Here is a 20,832-nt window from a genome sequence, read left to right as displayed (position 1 = left end):
AGTTTATCTAAAAGTTTTCATCTCATTTATATATTTATATATAGAGAGAGAGTTACCTTTTTGTTGACAAATTTAGTTTACCTTAAACCTAGGTATAAAAGTATTATATAATGTTGATGACTTAAGACATGTCTTAATTGGATTAGCAAACAGTTACATTTAAATTATATGTATATGTAAATAAACATATTTAATATTGAATACTTCTTAGTTCACATGAATATGAATTTAAATAGAGCTGATTAACTTCATATTATCTAAAAACAAAGTTGATAAAAGGCAGCACTGCCAGATGTTGAGGGTTTCAGGGAAAAGATGGAATTTGCCCCTGGTTTTTGTTGAAGGGGACCTGGGGGGGGTCCCCACTTGGAGTTACCCGGAATAAGTTTTCCTTCAGTGTCAAATTATGCTAACAATCTTCCGCCCAATGCATTCCTCTACAGCAGCGAGGGCAGATTTTTGGAGGTTTTTTCTTTTTCCTTATTTAAAAAAAAAAATTTAATTAGCTTTCTTAGGGCAGCCTCTTTTTAAATGGTTCTTACATCCACATGTAAAGCATCTTTCATTTCCCTATCTAAAGGCAGCAGCCATTGTTTCAGCTGGCTGGCATTTGCATCTTTTGAGTTTCTAATCCTAGATTGCAACAAGCCTTTAAACAATCAATAATAGTCCCTGTCTCACGAATTGGAGCTATAGCTTTTTGACATTCGTGATTTGCGGTTTCATAAGCAAGTAATTTCTCTAGTTGCCTTTTGACTCAAAATAGCAGTTTCTAGCTAGAAAATCTAGCTAAAAAATCAGCATACCTTTCATTAAGTCCCTGAACTTTAAATAAGTGCTAAAGTAAAGTAGAAAAGTGATGGGGCTTTCCAGCCCTATTACCCATGTCTTAGTACTTTCTGGCCTCAATAGGCCTCCTGGGGTCCTCCGTCCGAATCTGCCTACGTGTACCAAGCTTCTGTTCTGGGCACCATTTGTAGGTCCTTTAGTGGACCGGAACCTGGTGGTCCGGAGTCGAGCATGAGAAAGTAAAGGAGAGAGAAAGAGGCTGATATTCCTTGGTTTATGCAGAAAGCCAATAAAGTCCCTGTTCACGAGGGCCTCAGGCGCCCGCTCGATGGGGTGAAGGCACAGAGCGCCTTCTCCAGAGGGTCTTAGAAGCCTGAGCAGGGAAGTGAACACAAAGAGCCTCTACACTCCAGGAATTAGCCTGAAGAAGAGAGAGGGAGAGAGAGAAAGAGAGAGAAAAAGCAAGACACGGGGACCAAAGTTCTGATGGAGCAAAGGCGTTTTAATCAACATGGCGTGCGCATACATACTGTAGTTACTCTCAGCAAAGATAAAGATTAAAATTCCAGACTTACGTGTTCATGTAAGTCTATGTTTATAGGCGATCCATAGTAGAGAGAGTTGTACATAATCACTTTTACCGTATGGTTCATGAAAAGGAAGAGGGTGCTTATCACTGTATAGAAAAACTAACGAAGGACATGTCTGGATTCCTCAGCCCCCGAGAGACGCTTGCCTCTCCTCTTAATTCCGGAATTAATAAGGAACAGAGAATTTGTGACAGATCCAAAACAGCACACAGGAAACCTCCTGTTAGATGTTTCCTGACAGGGAATCAGGGGTGAACTTAGAAGTGTAAAATCACTGGCTTTTCTGAGTCTTAGAGGGTGTCAGTGCATCTTTTCTTGGAGTCCTGGCTACCTCTGGGGGCTGGCCACTGGGACAGCTGAGCTGGGTTAGACTAAGAATTGGTCTTGATCTGATCGACCCCTCACACCCTGGACCCACACATGATTTCGAGAATCATTCCTCCCTGGCAGATGGTAGCTGGTTTAGAGCAGGGCCTCTGCCTTTTTCATTCCAGAATCCCTCATGGTTAGGTGCTGTGTTTGGCAAATTGGAATGATGCAGATTGTATCTGCAGAACTGATAATTTAGGAAAATTACCTTGAGTTCCCAGGGGCTTACAGCTGGAGGTGGGAGCACAAAATGATACAATTCCCAGTGTGAATTTAAAAATTTAAGTCTCGGTTGTATCTTTACAAGTTTATTTCATTCTTGTCTTTTGTATGCCTACTGATCTCCTTATCGTGTGAGAGTTTCAGCTATCCCTTCAAATAATATTTTTGATAAAGGAATATTTAAGTGAATTCTAGTAAATCAGACTTTTCCATGATATCTTTTTAACCAGTTGATGAAAGAGTAGGTAGAAGTCATGCTTTCATGTTTCATTAGAAATCATTTCTTGCATCCAGTCAGCATTAAATAGTGTAATTTTGTAGTTATACCCATAGTGCCAAACCATTTATTTTACCTCTTAAAAGTAGATGGGTTGCTTATCATTGTTTTCTTTTGAGGTTTTTTTTTTTTTCATTGTTATAGCATTATTGGGGTTTTTTTTTGGTAAAAAATTTTAATTGAAATATTTACAGTGTTTCAGCTGTAGGGGTTGCTGGTTGACAGACATTGTGTAGCATTTATAAAATTTATAATTGTAATGTTTTTATCCTTCCAAGAGAAATTTTTTTTAGAAATTTGCAAAAGTAGATAGCAGAAAAACTCTTTGACCTTTCTGTTTTCTATCCTGGCAGTGTGTAGGGTTGTTGTTGTTGTTTGTTTTTTTTTTTTTTGGTAGTAACCTTTTAAGATCCTTTTCCAGTAAATAATAAGTAATTTACATGATTTTGTCATGTGCTTTGCTTCCATTCAGTTCAGTCGCTCAGTCGTGTCTGACTCTTTGCGACCCCATGAATCACAGCACGCCAGGCCTTCCTGTCTATCACCAATTCCCGGAGTTCACTCAGACTCATGTCCATCGAGTCAGTGATGCCATCCAGCCATCTCATTCTCTGTTGTCCTGTTCTCTTCCTGCCACCAATCCTTCCCAGCATCAGAGTCTTTTCCAATGAGTCAAATCGTCGCATGAGATGGCCAAAGTATTGGAGTTTCAGCTTTAGCATCAGTCCTTCCAATGAACACCCAGGATTGATCTCCTTTAGAATGGACTGGTTGGATCTCCTTTCAGTCCAAGGGACTATTGTTTTTTTGTCACTAGTTTTATCGAGTTATAATTTATGTACAACACAATGCACATTTTAATAGGGTTTTGACAAATGTATATAATCCTTGTAACCAGCAACCCAATCAAGATTTCTACTATCCCAAGGATTCCCTTTTCTCTTCTGTGGCACCGGCTACCTCCCATCTGCAGCCTTAGGCAGCCAAGGATTTTCTTTCCCCTACAGATTATATTTGTCTTTTTTATTGTATTTCTGGAGTCAGCATGCCAGCAATTGCACACTTTTCTGTACAGGGCCAGTTAGAAGCATACAGTGTGTACTCCTTTCTGTCTGACTTCTCAGTGCAATGTCTTTAAGGTGGTCCTTAATGACTCTGTTGACTGTGTGTTTTGTTGGTAATTCATTCCTTTTTATTTTTTTTTAATTGTGGTAAATGATACAAAACTTAACCGGTGCCATTTCTAACCATTCTTCTGTATCCACGGTAGTGGCATTAATTATATTCCCACCGTTGTGCAACCATCATCCCTGTTTCCAAAGCTTTTTCATAACCCCAGATAAACTCTATTGCTTTTAAGCAGTAACTACCCACTCTTCTCCCCCCTCAGCCTGGTAGCCTCTAATCTGCTTTGTTTCTGTGAGGTTGCCTATTCTAGACATTTCAGATGAGGACATCATACAATATCTGCCCTTTTCTGTCTGGCTTGTTTCACTAAGCAGTGTTCTCAAAGTTCATGTTGTTGTATGTATTAGGACTTTTTTTGGACTGAGTAATATTCCATTGAATAGACATATTTTGTATGAACATAGGTTTTCAGTTCTCTTGAGTGTATTCCTAGAAGAGAAATTGCTGGATAATATGGGACTTCGGAATTTGACTTTTTGTGGACCCACAAGGCTGTTTTCTATAGGGCTGTGCCATTTTATGTTCCTCCCTGCATTGGACAAGGGTTCCAGTTTCTCCCCATCCTCTCCAACACTTGTCATTAGAGCCATCTTAGTAGGTGTGGAAGGACTACTGGTTTTTCATAAGGTACATAAGCATCGATTATGGCTGATAACTTGGTGGGGGAATTATGAGTGTAATTTTATATGTTCCAGGAGAATGGACTGAGGCAAGTTCTGGAGGAGATGAAAGCTTTATTTGAAAAAAACCTACCTGATGTGTAAGTTGGTAAGTTGATTTTTTAAAACAGTTTGCTGCTGCTGCTAAGTCACTTCAGTCGTGTCCAACTCTGTGCGACCCCACAGATGGCAGCCCACCAGGCTCCCCCGTCCCTGGGATTCTCCAGGCAAGAACACTGGAGTGGGTTGCCATTTTCTTCTCCAATGTGTGAAAGTGAAAAGTGAAAGTGAAGTCGCTCAGTCATGTCTGACCCTTAGCGACCCCACAGACTGCAGCCCACCAGGCTCCTCTATCCATGGGATTTTCTAGGCAATAGTACTGGAGTGGCTTGCCATTGCCTTCTCCGTTAAAACAGTTTAAGAAGTATGATATTGATGTCAGATCGTCTTAACATTAGTTTTTAGATATTATATATTTTTTTTAATTCTCTGTGAGCTTGATTATACCCTACCTACACAAAAGTAGAAGGATTTGTGTTAATGATTGTTCTGTCTCTAGGGATGAAATTGTGCTTGGCACATGGTAGGTATTCAATAAATAGTTCTTGTTTGACTGGTTTGACTTGAAAGGAATTAGGGTGAATGCAAAAGAGATGACCCAGGAGCAAGTAACAGACCTAACAAGTGAAGTGTGTTGTTTCCGCTGCTTATTTTCCTCAGGTGAGGCCTTAGTGGGTTTAAAGGGAGAACAGGCAGTTTGCAAATTTAGCAGCAGCAGCAGTGACTTCCAGAAGCTCGTGAATTTGGCTGGGAACTTGTGCTGCAGAACACTACAGCTTGGTAGGCTAGAGGGCTCTGGAGTTGCAGAGTGTTTAGAGCCTAGCATGGTAATTGGCACAGAGGAGAATTTGAGCTGAACGACAGACTTCAGAGGATCCTGTGATTGGGTGAAGAACAAGACACAAGACTCCTGACTTCTAGATAAAACGGAGTTATTGAGAGCTCATCCTGGAGAAAAGTATGTCTGCAACTTGAGATTTCGTCCCTGGCCTTGTTAGGCAGTGTTTCCATCAGTTAGTTGGGCATAGAAATCAGTAGCGTGCTGTTAGGGTGTGTGGAGTACACAGAACAGTAGGGACACTTTGCAGTGACTGGGTTTAAGGATAGATACTGATGAGCGAGGAACTCATCTGCAAGAGGTCTGCAGTGAATGTGAGGGAAATGGAAAGTCCTGCACTCAGGTTCCCAAGTCCTTCATTTGTTCATGCAGCAGATATGCACTCAGCAGTTACGAGCTGATAACGGGCTCTGGTGTTCCAACTGTAAACAGCAGAATCAAGAGGTTTGCCCCTGTGGCCCTCAAGAGTGTCATGCAGAAGGCAGATGTTAAATGCAGGTAAACCAGGCCAGAGTACCTGCTGTGAAGGAAAACACCACACTGGGAGAGAGAGTCGTGCAGTGAAAGTATTGGTAGATGAGAAATCCTGGAAATTCTCTCCGAGGAAGAGCCTCTTCAGCTGGAGCCTGAGGGAGCGGGTTTTAGCGAGGAAGTAACTGTGGGCAGAGAGCATTCTTGTTGGAGGAAACAGCATGTGCAAAGGCCCTGAGTCTTGAAAGAGGGTGGCATGCCCAGGGACCTGCTCATTCTTGAAGGCCAGTGTGGCTGGAAGTTAGTGAGCAGGCCGAGGGCGACACCAGGGGAGGTTTCTAAGCATGTGGGGCCGGTAGTGGCATGTTTGTGTTCTGAGGACCACCCTGGCCCCGTGTGGATAGTGGATGGTGGGATCAAGAGAGAGCATGGTGGTCATGCAGGTGACAGGAGGGGTGAGCCAGGCTAGGGGAAAGGAGAGCAGTTTACACACCTCTTTAGGAGGTGACTGAATAGGCTTTGGTCCAGTAAGGGAATATTTTCCTGTATCATACCATGGGGAAGTTCAGGTTCCAAAATTCTGGGCCCTTCCTCCTAGTTTGGTTCTGGGCAGGACAGTCTCTATTACCAATTTCTGGTTAAAATTCTTTGTCAGGAGAAATCTATTTCTATTTAATTGGTCACATGGGAATGTGACTTTTTTAAGGAAGTTTTTGTGTACTTAATGAAGAACTTTGATGTTAAGTTGGGTGTATTTTATTTGTGCTATTTCATTATAATAATGAGCACATTGTAAGCAGCATGGAGAATAAATGTAACGTCTGTAGAGTGGCAAAAGTGTCCAGAACAGATCTAGAAGACATGGTACATTTATGTACATGGTACAGATCTGGAAGACACGGGACATATATTTTGCCTCTGTTTTCAGGGCCTAGAGCAGGCACATACATTTTGTATTTATCTGTTTCCTTTTAAACTCCACCATAGATATTTATTAATTCTGTACCCCTGATTTTGTTTTCCTTGATTTGGTTAATTGAGATGTGTGTTCAATCCCTGGGTCAGCCAGATTCTCTGGAGAAGGAACTGGCAACCCACCCCAGTGTTCTTCCCTGGAAAATTCCCTGGACAGAGGAGCCTGGCAGGCTACAGTCCACGGGGTCAGAAAGAGTCGGACACGTGTGAGGGACTAAGCACACACACTGTGGAGTGTATGTGTGTATCTCACCATTCATAGTGTCATACAGCCATCACCACCACCACCTTCTCCAGAACTCTTCATCTTACCAAACTGAAACTCCACACCCAGTGAACAATTGTAAATCTGATTGGAAAGGGTGATACTTATCTGATATCTAAAGAGATATATATTTTGTACGGGAAAACCAAAATTCTTTCCCTCGATTTTCTTTTGGACACTGGTGCAGCCTTCTCTGTGCTCACTGAAGCCCCTGGTCCACTTTCCTCCTGATCCACTACTGTCATGGGACTGTCAGGATGAGCCAAACGCTATTATTTCAGTCATGCTTCAGGCTGCAACTGGGGCTCCGTGCTGTTTTCTCAGGAGGTTCTGATCAAGCTGGAGTCTCCCTCACCCCTTCTGCCATGTTGAATATTTTTTCTTATACATAGCTAATGAGAAATGTCAGCGCATGAGCAGTCATAGGGGAAAATATCCTACTTCCTTATTGATTCATCATGTTCCATAGCTTGAAAAACAATCTCTAAAGGTCTCTGTATTTCTTTTATTTCTGGCTAAATCCTTCTTCTACTGCCTCTATCCCTGTGGAACTATCCGCCTACACCTGACACTATTCTCAGAAAACGTGGAGTTCATCAGCTTCTCAAACATTGGCAGTGGTTAAGGCTAGGAAACCCAGACTCAAGCAGTCACGTTTGTGTAGCTGTCACATGGTGGGTGACTTTAAAATTTCTCTGTCACTGACTGTGTCACCAGTTTATCTTTTACCCTTGGTAAAATCTCCAAACACCCACATCAGTTTGGGTCCTGCCAAAGTCGTCGGCCTTATCTCCTCACCACCCTCCTCTGCCCCTCAGCTCTGCATCTAACCAGCCAGACTGTGTAGGACCCCACAGGTGGACTTCCTCACCGCCGGTCTTTGTATTGTTTCTCCCCTCCATCTCCTGTACTTTCTCCTGTCCTTCAGGTATCTACTTCCATAGCATCTCCACCAAAAAGCCGGCAGGATTGACACAAAGCCGGCTGTCCCTTCTGAGTGTTTCATGTGCCATCTTTTATATCTTAGTATTTATGACTGTATGGAAGTTGCCTGTTTTGTCAATTTTTCCAGTTTAGGGCATGTCATTTTTCAGGGTGGACCTCGGTCACCTTCACCTTTTAATTGCAGTGCTTGTCCCGCACCTTTGCACATAGTTACTGAGTAAATGAATGAAGAATGAAACCAGAAACTCATACTCAGCCACACTTGCGCCCATGAGCAGATTATAAAATTGTAATCTTGTGTCTTATGTCATGCCATCTATAGATAAATTTCATTTTTCAGAACACTAGGAAAGGTCTCAGGTTTTTTGCTTTTCTTGTTTGTTTGTTGTAACTAATAGTTAACTCAGGTATTTTAGGTAAAGAATATAATTCTTTCCTTTTCTTTCCAGTTGATGCTGAATTTGCATCTGATGCCTTTAAAGTGTCTCCTCGAGAGTCTGCTGATGGGTCAAATGTGTATGATGAACAAATTTTTGAAAACAAAAGCACAGTATAAACAGATTTTGAAGGGAAAATATATTATTTAGAAAGATGAATAGTAAATGTTTCCCTACTAGACTGTTTCCATGACATTTCATTGTTTCCCATTAAAGATGATGAGAAAATCTTTATGAAAGGAAAATAATTTTGTGTTACGTGTGTATGATAAAAATTTATATAGTATTTTAAATGATGTCTCTGCATCTAACTTACTTTTAAGTAGATTTAAAAACCAGCACTGTTGAGTTTTCCATATTATAAGCGATAGTCTTATTCACTCAATCGTGTCCAACTGTTTGCAACCCCATGGACTGTAGCCCACCAGGCCCTTCTGTCCATGGAATTCTCCAGGCAGGAATACTGGAGTGGGGAGCCATTCCCTTCTCCAGGGGATCTTCCAGACTCTGGAATCAAACTCAGGTCACGTGCATTGCAGGTGGAATCTTTACCATTTGTGCCACCAGGGACGCCCTTTCCAAACTCAGATTGAGCCCTAATACAGCTGTTTAAATAGCACCCAAAGAGCCAGACTTGTCATTTAGTGATGTTGACTGATAGCTTTCTCGTATTTTCACTTTTTAATCACTGTATATAGACCCAAAGATTTAGATACTGCTGTAATGGCTACCATAGAGGCCAACACATCCAATAGACATTTGTTGAGTATTTACAATGTGTCAGGCATGAGACCACGTGCTAGCTGGGAGCCAGAAGGTAAACACACATGTTAGTAGTCCACCTCCAAGCCTGATGCGTGTGTAACCCAGGCAGAGGCGTTCCACAGGCCGCAGCTGTGTTCAGTGCTCAGAGGCTGCACTAGAAACGTACTCATTCACGTCCTGTGCCAGTTGTGGGAAGCACGGTTGGACCTACAGCCCCAGGCCTGCTTTCCTGGCACATACCGGCGACATTTTCACCGACAAGGATCTCTTGCGCTGATTTCTTTCTGTGTGCCGCTCAGTGAACATCCATTCCAAGCATACCTGGGCCCCCAGCATCCTGCGTCCCTCCTCAGGTGCCCCTGTGGTCCCTCTGGCTCCAACAGTTACCACTATCTTGATGAGAACAGCATAGGTTTGTTTGCCTGTTTCTGCACTTCATGCAGGTGGATATATACAGCACATGCTCAGTGCATACTCTGGTTCTTTCACTCAGAACTATGTCTGCAGTCTGCATTCAGATACTGTAGGTCACTGTCAATCTTTTGTCTCTGTCAGTGTTTACTTTTCCCTGTTGTCATCTTTCATTGTCTGACTGAATCACAGTTTCTTTACCTGTTTTCTTTACGTACATCTGGGTCATTTCCAATATTCTTTTAATAAGTTATGTCTTTGCTGAAAAAAGAATCAAAGTGAAATTAAAACATTTCAGACATCAGACTAAAAGAGCTTCAGTTCAGTTCAGTTCAGTCGCTCAGTCATGTCCGACTCTTTGCAACCCATGAATCACATCACGCCAGGCCTCCCTGTCCATCACCAACTCCCGGAGTTCACTCAAACTCGTGTCCATCGAGTCGGTGATGCCACCCAGCCATCTCACTCTCTGTCGTCCCCTTCTCCTCCTGCCCGCAGTCCTTCCCAGCATCAGACTCTTTTCCAGGGAGTCAACTCATTGCATGAGGTGGCCAAAGTATTGGAGTTTCAGCTTTAGCATCAGTCCTTCCAATGAACACCCAGGATCAATCTCCTTTAGAATGGACTGGTTGGATCTCCTTGCAGTCCAAGGGACTCTCAAGAGTCTTCTGCAGCACCACAGTTCAAAAGCATCAATTCTTCTGCTCTCAGCTTTCTTCACAGTCCAACTCTCACATCCATACATGACCACAGGAAAAACCATAGCCTTGACTAGACGGACCTTTGTCGGCAAAGTAATGTCTCTGCGTTTTAATATGCTATCTAGGTTGGTCATAACTTTCCTTCCAAGGAGTAAGCGTCTTTTAATTTCTGGGCTGCACTCAACATCTGCAGTGATTTTGGAGCCCCACAAAATAAAGTCTGACACTGTTTCCACTGCTTCCCCATCTATTTCCCATGAAGTAATGGGACCAAATGCCATGTTCTTTTTCTTCTGAATGTTGAGCTTCAAGGCAACCTTTTCACTCTCCTCTTTCACTTTCATCAAGAGGCTTTTGAGTTCCTCTTCACTTTCTGCCATAAGGGTTTTGTCATCTGCATATCTGAGACTATTGATATTTCTCCTGGCAATCTTTTTTTTTATTTTTTTATTTTTTTTTATTTTACAATATTACATTGGTTGGTTTTGCCATACATTGACATGAATTCGCCCCGGGTTTACATAAGTTCCCCTCCTGAACCCCCCTCCCACGTCCCTCCTCCCTTAACCTCCCTCTGGGTCATCCCCGAGCATCCTATAACATGCATTGACCCTGAACTAGTGATTCGTTTCACATATAACAACATACGTGTTTCAATGCCATTCTCCCAAATCATCCCACCCTCACCCTCTCCCATAGAGTCCCAAAGACTGTTCTATACATCTGTGTCTCTTTTGCTGTCTCGTATACAAGGTTATCATTTACATCTTTCTAAATTCCATATATAGGCGTTAGTATACTGTATTGGTGTTTTTCTTTCTGGCTTACTTCACTCTGTATAATAGGCTCCAGTTTCATCCACCTCATTAGAACTGATTCAAATGTATTCTTTTTAATGGCTGAATAATACTCCATTGTGTATATGTACCAAAGCTTTCTTATCCATTTGTCTGCAGATGGAGGTCTAGGTTGCTTCCATGTCCTGGCTATTATAAACAGTGCTGCAATGAACATTGGAGTACATGTGTCTCTTTCAATTCTGGTTTCCTCGGTGTGTATGCCCAGGAGTGCGATTGCTGGATCATATGGCAGTTCAATTTCCAGTTTTTTGAGGAATCTCCACACTGTTCTCCATAGTGGCTGTACTAGTTTGCATTCCCACCAACAGTGTAAGAGGGTTCCTTTCTCTCCACATCTTCTCCAGCATTTATTGCATGTAGACTTTTGGATAGCAGCCATTCTGACTGGTATGAAATGGGATCTCATTGTGGTTTTGATTTGCGTCTCTCTGATTATGAGGGATGTTGAGCATTTTTCATGTGTTTGTTAGCCATCTTTATGTCTTCTTTGGAGAAATGTCTTTTTAGTTCTTTGGCCCATTTTTTGATTGGGTCATTTAGTTTTCTGGAATTTAGCTGCAGGAGCTGCTTGTATCTTTTGGAGATTAATCCTTTATCCGTTGCTTCATTTGCTATTATTTTCTCCCATTCTTCAGGCTGTCTTTTCACCTTGCTTAGAGTTTCTTTTGCTGTGCAGAAGCTTTTGATTTTAATTAGGTCCCATTTGTTTATTTTTGCTTTTATTTCCAATATTCTGGGAGGTGGGTCATGGAGGATCCTGCTGTGATTTATGTCGGAGAGTGTTTTGCCTACGTTCTCCTCTAGGAGTTTTATAGTTTCTGGTCTTACATTTAGCTCTCTAATCCATTTTGAATTTATTTTTGTGTATGGTGTTAGGAAGTGTTCTAGTTTCATTCTTTTACAGGTGGTTGACCAGTTTTCCCAGCACCAGTTGTTAAAGAGACTGTCTTTTCTCCAGTATATATTCTTGCCTCCTCTGTCAAAGATGAGGTGTCCATAGGTGTGTGGATTTATCTCTGGGCTTTCTATTTTGTTCCATTGATCTATATTTCTGTCTTTATGCCAGTACCATACTGTCTTGATGATTGTGGCTTTGTAGTAGAGCCTGAAGTCTGGCAGGTTAATTCCCCCAGTTCCATTTTTCTTCCTCAAGATTGCTTTGGCTATTCGAGGTTTTTTGTATTTCCATATAAATTGTGAGATCTAGTTCTGTGAAAAATATCGTTGGTAGCTTGATAGGGATTGCATTGAATGTATAAATTACTTTGGGTAGTATACTCATTTTTACAATATTTATTCTTCCAATCCATGAACATGGTATATTTCTCCATCTATTAGTGTCCTCTTTGATTGCTTTCAGTAGTGTTTTATAGTTTTCTATGTACAAGTCTTTTTTTTCCTTAGGTAGATATATTCCTAAGTATTTAATTCTTTTCGTTGCAACAGTGAATGGAATAGTTTCCCTAATTTCTCTTTCTATTTTCTCATTATTAGTGTATAGGAATGCAAGGGATTTCTGTGTGTTGATTTTATATCCTGCAACATTACTGTAATCATTGGTTAGCTCTAGTAGTTTTCTGGTAGAGTCTCTAGGGTTTTCTGTGTAGAGGATCATGTCATCAGCGAACAGGGAAAGTTTTACTTCTTCTTTTCCAATTTGGATTCCTTTTATGTCTTTTTCTGCTCTGATTTCTGTGGCCAAAACTTCCAGAACAATGTTGAATAGTAGTGGTGAGAGTGGGCACCCTTGTCTTCTTCCTGACTTTAGGGGAAATGCTTTCAGTTTTTCACCATTGAGGATAATGTTTGCTGTGGGTTTGTCATATATAGCTTTTATTATGTTGAGATATGTCCCTTCTATTCCCACTTTCTGGAGGGTTTTTATCATAAATGGATGTTGAATTTTGTCGAAGGCTTTCTCTGCATCTATTGAGATAATCATATGATTTTTATTTTTCAGTTTGTTAATGTGGTGTATTACGTTGATTGATTTGCGGATATTGAAGAATCCTTGCATTCCTGGGATAAAGCCCACTTGGTCATGATGTATGATCTTCTTAATATGTTGTTGGATTCTGATTGCTAGAATTTTGTTAAGGATTTTTGCATCTATGTTCATCAGTGATATTGGCCTGTAGTTCTCTTTTTTTGTGGGGTCTTTACCAGGTTTTGGGATTAGGGTGATGGTGGCCTCATAGAATGAGTTTGGAAGTTTCCCTTCCTCAGCAATTTTCTGGAAGAGTTTGAGTAGAATAGGTGTTAGCTCTTCTCTAAATTGTTGGTAGAATTCGGCTGTGAAGCCGTCTGGACCTGGGCTTTTGTTTGCTGGAAGATTCTTGATTACAGCCTCTAGTTCCGTGCTTGTGATGGGTCTGTTCAGATTTTCTATTTCTTCCTGGTTCAGGTTTGGAAAGGTGTACTTTTCTAGGAATTTGTCCATTTCTTCCAGGTTATTCATTTTATTGCCATATAATTGCTGATAGTATTCTCTAATAATCCTTTGTATTTCTGTGTTGTCGGTTGTGATCTCTCCATTTTCATTTCTAATTTTATTGATTTGGTTCTTCTCCCTTTGTTTCTTGTTAAGTCTGGCTAGTGGTTTGTCAATTTTATTTACCTTCTCAAAGAACCAGCTTTTGGCTTTGCTGATTTTTGCTATGGTCTCTTTTGTTTCTTTTGCATTTATCTCTGCCCTAATTTTTACGATTTCTTTCCTTCTACTGTCCCTGGGTTTCTTCATTTCTTCCTTTTCTAGTTGCTTTAGATGTAGAGTTAGGTTATTTAGTTGACTTTTTTCTTGTTTCTTGATGTGTGCCTGTATTGCTATGAACTTGCCCCTTAGCACTGCTTTTACAGTGTCCCAGAGGTTTTGGGTTGTTGTGTTTTCATTTTCATTCATTTCTATGCATATTTTGATTTCTCTTTTGATTTCTTCTATGATTTGTTCATTATTCAGCAGCGTGTTGTTCAGCCTCCATATGTTGGCATTTTTAATAGTTTTTCTCCCGTAATTGAGATCCAATCTTACTGCATTGTGGTCAGAAAAGATGCATGGAATGATTTCAACTTTTTTGAATTTACCAAGGCTAGATTTATGGCCCAGGATGTGATCTATCCTGGAAAAGGTTCCGTGTGCACTTGAGAAAAAGGTGAAATTCATTGTTTTGGGGTGAAATGTCCTATAGATATCTATTAGGTCTAACTGGTCTATTGTATCATTTAAAGTTTGTGTTTCCTTGTTAATTTTCTGTTTAGTTGATCTATCCATAGATGTAAGTGGGGTATTAAAATCTCCCACTATTATTGCATTATTGTTAATTTCCCCTTTCATACTTGTTAGTACTTGTCTTACATATTGTGGTGCTCCTATGTTTGGTGCATAAATATTTATAATTGTTATATCTTCATCTTGGATTGATCCTTTGATCATTATGTAGTTTCCTTCTTTGTCTCTTTTCACAGCCTTTTTTTTAAAGTCTATTTTATCTGATATGAGTATTGCTACTCCTGCTTTCTTTTGGTCTCTATTTGCATGGAATATCTTTTTCCAGCCCTTTACTTTCAGTCTGTATGTGCCCCTCGTTTTGAGGTGGGTCTCTTGCAGACAACATATATGGGGGTCTTGTTTTTGTATCCATTCAGCCAGCCTTTGTCTTTTGGTTGGGGCATTCAACCCATTTACGTTTAAGGTAATTGTTGATAAGTACGATCCCGTAGCCATTTTCTTTATTGCCTTGGGTTCGAGTTTATACACCCTTTCTGTGTTTCCTGTCTAGAAAAGATCCTTTAGCATTTGTTGGAGAGCTGGTTTGGTAATGCTGAATTCTCTCAGCTTTTGCTTGTCTGTAAAGCTTTTGATTTCTCCTTCATATTTGAATGAGATCCTTGCTGGGTGCAGTAGTCTGGGCTGTAGGTTATTTTCTTTCATCACTTTAAGTATGTCTTGCCATTCCCTCCTGGCCTGAAGAGTTTCTGTTGAAAGATCGGCTGTTATCCTTATGGGAATCCCCTTGTGTGTTATTTGCTGTTTTTCCCTTGCTGCTTTTAATATTTGTTCTTTGTGTTTGATCTTTGTTAATTTGATTAATATGTGTCTTGGAGTATTTCGCCTTGGGTTTATCCTGTTGGGGACTCTCTGGGTTTCTTGGACTTGGGTGATTATTTCTTTCCCTATTTTAGGGAAGTTTTCAACTATTATCTCCTCAAGTATTCTTTCATGGTCTTTCTTTTTGTCTTCTTCTTCTGGGACTCCTATGATTCGAATGTTGGAGCGTTTAACATTGTCCCAGAGGTCTCTAATATTGTTCTCATTTCTTTTAATTTGTTTTTCTTTTTTCCTCTCTGTTTCATTTATTTCTACAATTCTATCTTCCAGCTCGCTTATCCTGTCTTCTGCCTCTGTTATTCTACTGTTTGTTCCCTCCAGAGTGTTTCTGATCTCATCTATTGCATTATTCATTGTATATTGACTCTTTTTTATTTCCTCTAAGTCCTTCTTAAACCTTTCTTCCAACTTCTCAATCCTTTTCTCCAGGTTATTTATCTGTAACTCCATTTTGCTTTCAAGATTTTGAATCATTTTCACCACCAAAATTCGAAATTCTTTATCAGGTAGATTCCCTATATCTTCCTCTTTTCTTTGTGTTGGTGGTCATTTATCTTGTTCCTTTACTTGCTGGGTATTTCTCTGCCTCTTCATCTTGCTTATAATGCTTTGCTTGGGGTGGCCTTTCCCTCTTCTGGCCGTTTGTGGAGATCTCTTTATTATGTAGTTTCCTCTCTGTGTGTGGGGTTGGACAGGTGACTTGTCAAAGTTCCCTGGTTATGGAAGCTTGTGTCGGTGTTCTGGTGGGTGCAGCTGGATTTGTTCTCTCGGGAGTGCAATGAAGTGTCCAGTAATGAGTTATGAGATGTCAGTGGGTTTGGAGTGACTTTGGGCAGCCTGTATATTGAAGCTCAGGGCTAGTTTCCTGTGTTACTGGAGAATTTGTGTGGTATGTCTTGCTCTGGAACTTGTTGACCCTTGGGTGGTGCTTGGTTTTAGTGTAGGTATGGAGACGTTTGATGAGCTCCTATCGATTAATGTTCCCTGGAGTCAGGAGTTCTCTGGTGTTCTCAGGATTCGGCCTTAAGCCTCTTGCCTCTGGTTTTTGGTCTTATTCTTGGAGTAGCCTCTAGACGTCTCTATCTGTCATTTCCAAGGTGGTTCCCTCTGTTTTAGCTTCTGTTTGCTGGTCTCTTCAGTGTCTAATTTCCTCCCTGATACTAGGGGGTGGGTGGACACTTTTTAAGGCTCAGTTGTTCAGTCCTGTTCTGGGAAGGGAGGAACGCTGCAGTCGAATATCTCTGGCATCTGTGGGGAGTGCTCGCAGCGTCTTGGCCACACTGGGTTTGCCCCCGCTCACAGCACGTATGCTGTCCCAGTCTATACTGCACAGGCTCTAGGTTGCTCTGCCTGGAACTGTCTGAGGCCGGCGCCGGGTTGTATGCACTTTCCAGGTCTGAGCGGCTCAAGTTCAGGTTCTCAGGTACTCCACAAAGGCGCAGACTTGGTTGGGCCTGCGTTTTGTGCCTTCCCCGGTCCGAGCAGCTCAGGGGACCAGGTGTTTGGCGAGCGCAGTCTCTGCAACTTATCGCCTCCCCAGTCCCCGCCACTCAGTTTTCTGGGTTTACAACCAGCGCACCTTCTCAGGGGGATATCGACCGGCCCGAGCCCAAGAAGTCCTGAATAGCAACAAGCCTGTCTGCAGTTTGTATCAGATGCCTTTCTGGGGCCGCGGTTGCCCGCTCCGGCTCTGGCTGCGCTCCCTGCCTGTCTCGGCGGGGGATGGAGGATGGGCCAGCCGCAGCCGGCTCACTCTGCTCAGTCCTTTATTCTGTGAGCGGGGCTGGCCGAGTCGTAGGTTAGAGCTTTCTGCCTTTTCGTGGGGAAGCTATCCCACAGTCTGCTTTGCTCTCCCCAGTTCTCTCAAATTGTTCTCGCGGCATTCAAGCCCAGTCCTCTCTCTAAGCAGTTCAGCCGGCTCCTCCCTGCCCTTCCCCCCGCTTGCTAATGGTGTATGCAGGCATCTGCGCTGCTTCTCCACTGGGAGTTACCGTTTGGCGGGTAATCTGTGGGTTTTTTAAAAATCTTAAAAAAAAAAGAGGGTTATGTGGCCCTCTGAGCTTCCAAGGCTCGCCACATATTCACCAGTGAGAGTGTTTCCTGGTGTTTGGAAAGTTCTCTCTTTTTAAAGCCTCCCTTCCCGGGACGGAGCTCCGTCCTTACTTCTTTTGTCTTGCTTTTTATCTTTTATGTTTTTTCCTACCTCATTTTGAAGACAATGGGCTGCTTTTCTGGGTGCCTGATGTCCTCTGCCAGCATTCAGAAGTTGTTTTGTGGACTTTACTCCGCATTCAAATGTTCTTTTGATGAATTTGTGGGGGAGAGAGTGGTCTCGCCGTCCTATTCCTCCGCCATCTTGTTCCTTTCACTTTCTCCCGGCAATCTTGATTCCAGCTTGTGCTTCTTCCAGCCCAGCATTCCTCATGATGTACTCTGCATATAAGTTAAATAAGCAGGGTGACAATATACAGCCTTGACGTACTCAAGAGCTTAGCACCAGCATACTTAAGAAAAACGTAAGTCTCAAAGATCTATCTCAAATAGATGGAAAATTATCCCAGGCAGAAGATCAGAAATGAAGGAAGAAATGAAAAACGAAGTGGCAAATATTTGAATAATTCTAAATGAACATTGGCTATATAAATGATAACAAAGGCACAAAGTATCAGACAGGCTTTGTGTTGTGCTTGAAGAGGGTAAAACTGGTTGATATGAAACTTTTAAGCTCCATACGAAAGCTAGTCTCTAGGGTAAAAAGCATTACTGAACTGAAGAGGGTCAGCATTGTATAGTGACAAAAGATTCAGTTTACCAAGAGGATATAAATGTATATTCTGTGACCCAGCAGTCCTATTCTCAGGAACGTATACTCCAGAGAAACTCTTAGGACATATGTGAGACTGTTCATAGCTTTTTTTCCCCCCAGTGTAGGGGCGGGGGATTTAATCAGGAAAGGAAGCTTGGTGGAGGACTAGCCTAGGTGCTGGCATGTTCTTTCTTGGTGGGTAGTGAAGGCATGGATATTTCTTTATGTGTTAATGTTTGTGGTCATCAGACACCTCTTTTCTGCACTGTTTTCTACTATGTTATCTAATTTCCTTTTATGGAGTTGTTAATAGTGTTTTTTGGTGAAGGGCTTATGATTCACTCTTCATTGCCTTACTATATCTTCCGTGTTTTAAAACCGTAAGTAAATATTTGAAAAAATAAATGTCCTCAGTGCCGAAGGCAACATAAGATCTTCCATCTGAGAAAACCCCAAAGGACAGTGTGTTACGTATGTGGGCTGTAGAAAGCAGTGTTGACCGCTTTTCTCAAATTCACAGGTTAACTTCAAGGAATTTAAGGACGGTTTCGTGGCTGCGTTGTCATCACAGGCTGGTCTTGCCTCCTCAGATGAAGACAGTGGGTCTTTGGAGTCAGGTAAGAGGCCTTTCTAGTCTTCTTTTCATCTCTTTCCGTGATTCTGTGAATTCTGGAGTATGGTGTTGTCCCTGAACCACGCAGCAGGTCTGTGTTTTCCAGCTGCATGGCCTGGGACCAGCACCTGGGTTTCTCTTCTCTGGCCTCCTTATTTGTTCAGTGGCTCTGGGGAAACTCTTGTATTCTCCTCTGCGGTGCACAGAATCCTCTGAATACCCTGCACTTCTGGTCACTAGATCTGTCTAGTTTCCCCCGCACCAGGCCCGTTTGCAGCACCAGCTGGGTGTCCTGCAGTTCAACTCCATTCTGACACTGTCTGCCTGGACACAGCTGCAGACCCCACAGGCTAAGACCGCACTGCCTTCAGACAACAATCTCAAGTCCAGCTTCCTGTCCTTGTGCTTCTGTCCCACTGGCTAAAGATTGGAGGTGCCCATGGCCTCCTCAGGTTCAGTTAATTTGCTAGAGCAGCTCAGGGAAACCCATTACTGGATCAGCGGTTTATTCCAAAAGGATGTGACTCAGGGTGAGCGATGCATTGGCTTGTGGCAAGAGGCTCAGAGCCCCCACGCCCTCTCCAGGTCTCAGTCTTCCCCAGTCTCCCCGTGTTCACCAACCCAGAAGCTCTCTGAATGCCGTCCTTTTGGGGTTTATGGAGGCTTCATTACACAATCATGACTGATCCAGTGATGGGGCATCAGTGATTGAACTCAGCATCCAGCCTCTGACCTCCCTAGAGGCCAGGGGTAGGGCTGAAAGTTCCAAGGTCTAATCACATCCTTGGTTTCCCGGGCAACCATCCCATCTCAAGGTGTGGTTCTCAAAGTCACCTTATCAGCATAAACTTGGGTGTGGTTGCTCTCATCACTTAGGAAATTCCAGGGTTTTAGAACCTGTGTAAGGGATGGGAGGAAGACCAAATTCACATTTATTATAAGGCACAATCTCACAAATGTCAAGTCATATCTAGTGCTGTCCTTCCAGGGAAGGGTGTAGACAAGATAAAGTGGGTGTGGAGAGGTGGAAGAATTTGATCTTCCAAAGCGCAGTGCAGGTGTCAGGTGCGGGCCAGGCTGGGAGGCTGGTGGAGCAAGCAGGATGCACCAGCTGAGGCAGCCCTCTGCTTGTCTTCTGTCTCATGCAATAGTGCTCTGTGCTCCTCGGACTTGTTAGAATCCTGGTTTCCAGTGGGGCCAGTGGAACAAAGGTACTATTTCAAAGCAAGTGAAGAGGGGCTTTGAAACTGGTCAGGAGGCGGAGGGAGAATTGTGGAGGGAGGCCCGCTTGGAGGTATGGACTGTGGATCCAGTGGAAGGTGATAGTGGACGTGCTCCTTAGAAGATGGGCCAACTCCCTGGCTGGCAGCGCCTGCCGTGCTCTGGCCGGGTGACCATTCGGGGCTGCATCTGAGGAGTGCTAGGAGGGAGAGTGCAGTGGCCAGCGGGTCCCTCCCTCCCCCACGGGCCAGGGGTTCGAGGCGTCTGCCCCACACAGGCCCCTGGTCTGCTCCGACACACCGGGTGGGGCCTTGGTCAGGAGCAGGTGCGTGACTGGGGCAGTGGGTGCCATTGGGAGGTTTGGGGGTTATGTACCTTTCATGTAGATGCCAGTGAGCTCCCCCCCACCCCGCAGTGGCCCCCGCCCCCGAAATCCTGTGGCTGATCCTAGCCATTACTCAGGTGAGATTTTCTAATCTGGAGCTAGGCCCTTGGGGAAGTCCTTGCGGCCTCCCCTGGGGGTGAAATTGGTTGGAGTCCCACCGCCTCCTGCTGGAGGCACGTGGGAGCCCTGACCTGGGAGAGAGGAGCTTGATGGGGGCGGAGTCTGGTCAGGGGGCCAAGGCTGACCGGGGGAGGAGTCTGATAAGGGGGTGGAGTCTGACAGGGTAAGGAGCCTGACGGGGGAGGAGTCTGGTCAGGGGGTGGAGTCGGACAGGGGAGGAGCCTGATGGGGATGAAGTCTGACCAGGGGAGGAGTCTGACCAGGGGGAGGAGTCTAGCCAGGGCGAGGAGCCAGCTTCTCAAAGGCCACCATGGGACCTGAAGGGTCGGGTTGTTGGTTGCTTTGTCTCACGTTTCTCTTCCATGATGTGGGAAGGCGGCCATTTGCCTTTCCCGACTTGGGGTGTGATCGTGTGACCCTGGGCATGAAGGCACCTGAGAAAGGCCATGCCCGTGTCATCGCTCCCTTTTCTGTGCTGGAACTCCTGAGAGTCGGCAACTTGTGTCCTCTTCGTGACTGGTGCTTTTCCGTTCCAACCCCGGTTTTGTTTTGTATTGTTTTCCTCTTCTTTCAATTTTCAGAGCTTTCCTCAATTACCTAGGCAGTTGGTGGTCAGTCATAGGCCTGCCTGAAGTGGCTCGGCCAGGGCCGGTGCACAGAGGTGGCCCCTGTTGTGAGAGCCCAGCAGGCCCTGCTTCCCCGACCAGTCCACGGCATCCCTGTCTCCGGCTTTCTAATCTGCCTGCTGGTCCTTCCCACC

At 43.4% G+C, this 20,832-nt stretch overlaps 1 protein-coding gene across 1 annotated transcript in view; it reads left to right on the top strand.

Annotated features, from left to right (window-relative positions):
• LOC148775501 (ninein-like protein) overlaps nucleotides 1-20,832 on the top strand; it is a 271,660-nt gene that overhangs the window by 225,776 nt on the left and 25,052 nt on the right. Inside the window, exon 2 of the mRNA XM_088844326.1 lies at nucleotides 18,254-18,350. Coding sequence (XP_088700452.1) covers nucleotides 18,254-18,350 — 97 coding nt within the window. The remainder of the gene's footprint in view (nucleotides 1-18,253; nucleotides 18,351-20,832) is intronic.

Source organism: Moschus berezovskii, chromosome 15 (genome assembly GCF_049115385.1).
Source record: "Moschus berezovskii isolate FMDL1 chromosome 15, NW_MosBer_1.0, whole genome shotgun sequence".
NCBI lineage: Eukaryota > Metazoa > Chordata > Mammalia > Artiodactyla > Moschidae > Moschus > Moschus berezovskii.
The sequence above is the reverse complement of the archived record's forward strand: the minus strand, read 5'-3'. Positions and strand labels throughout refer to the sequence as shown.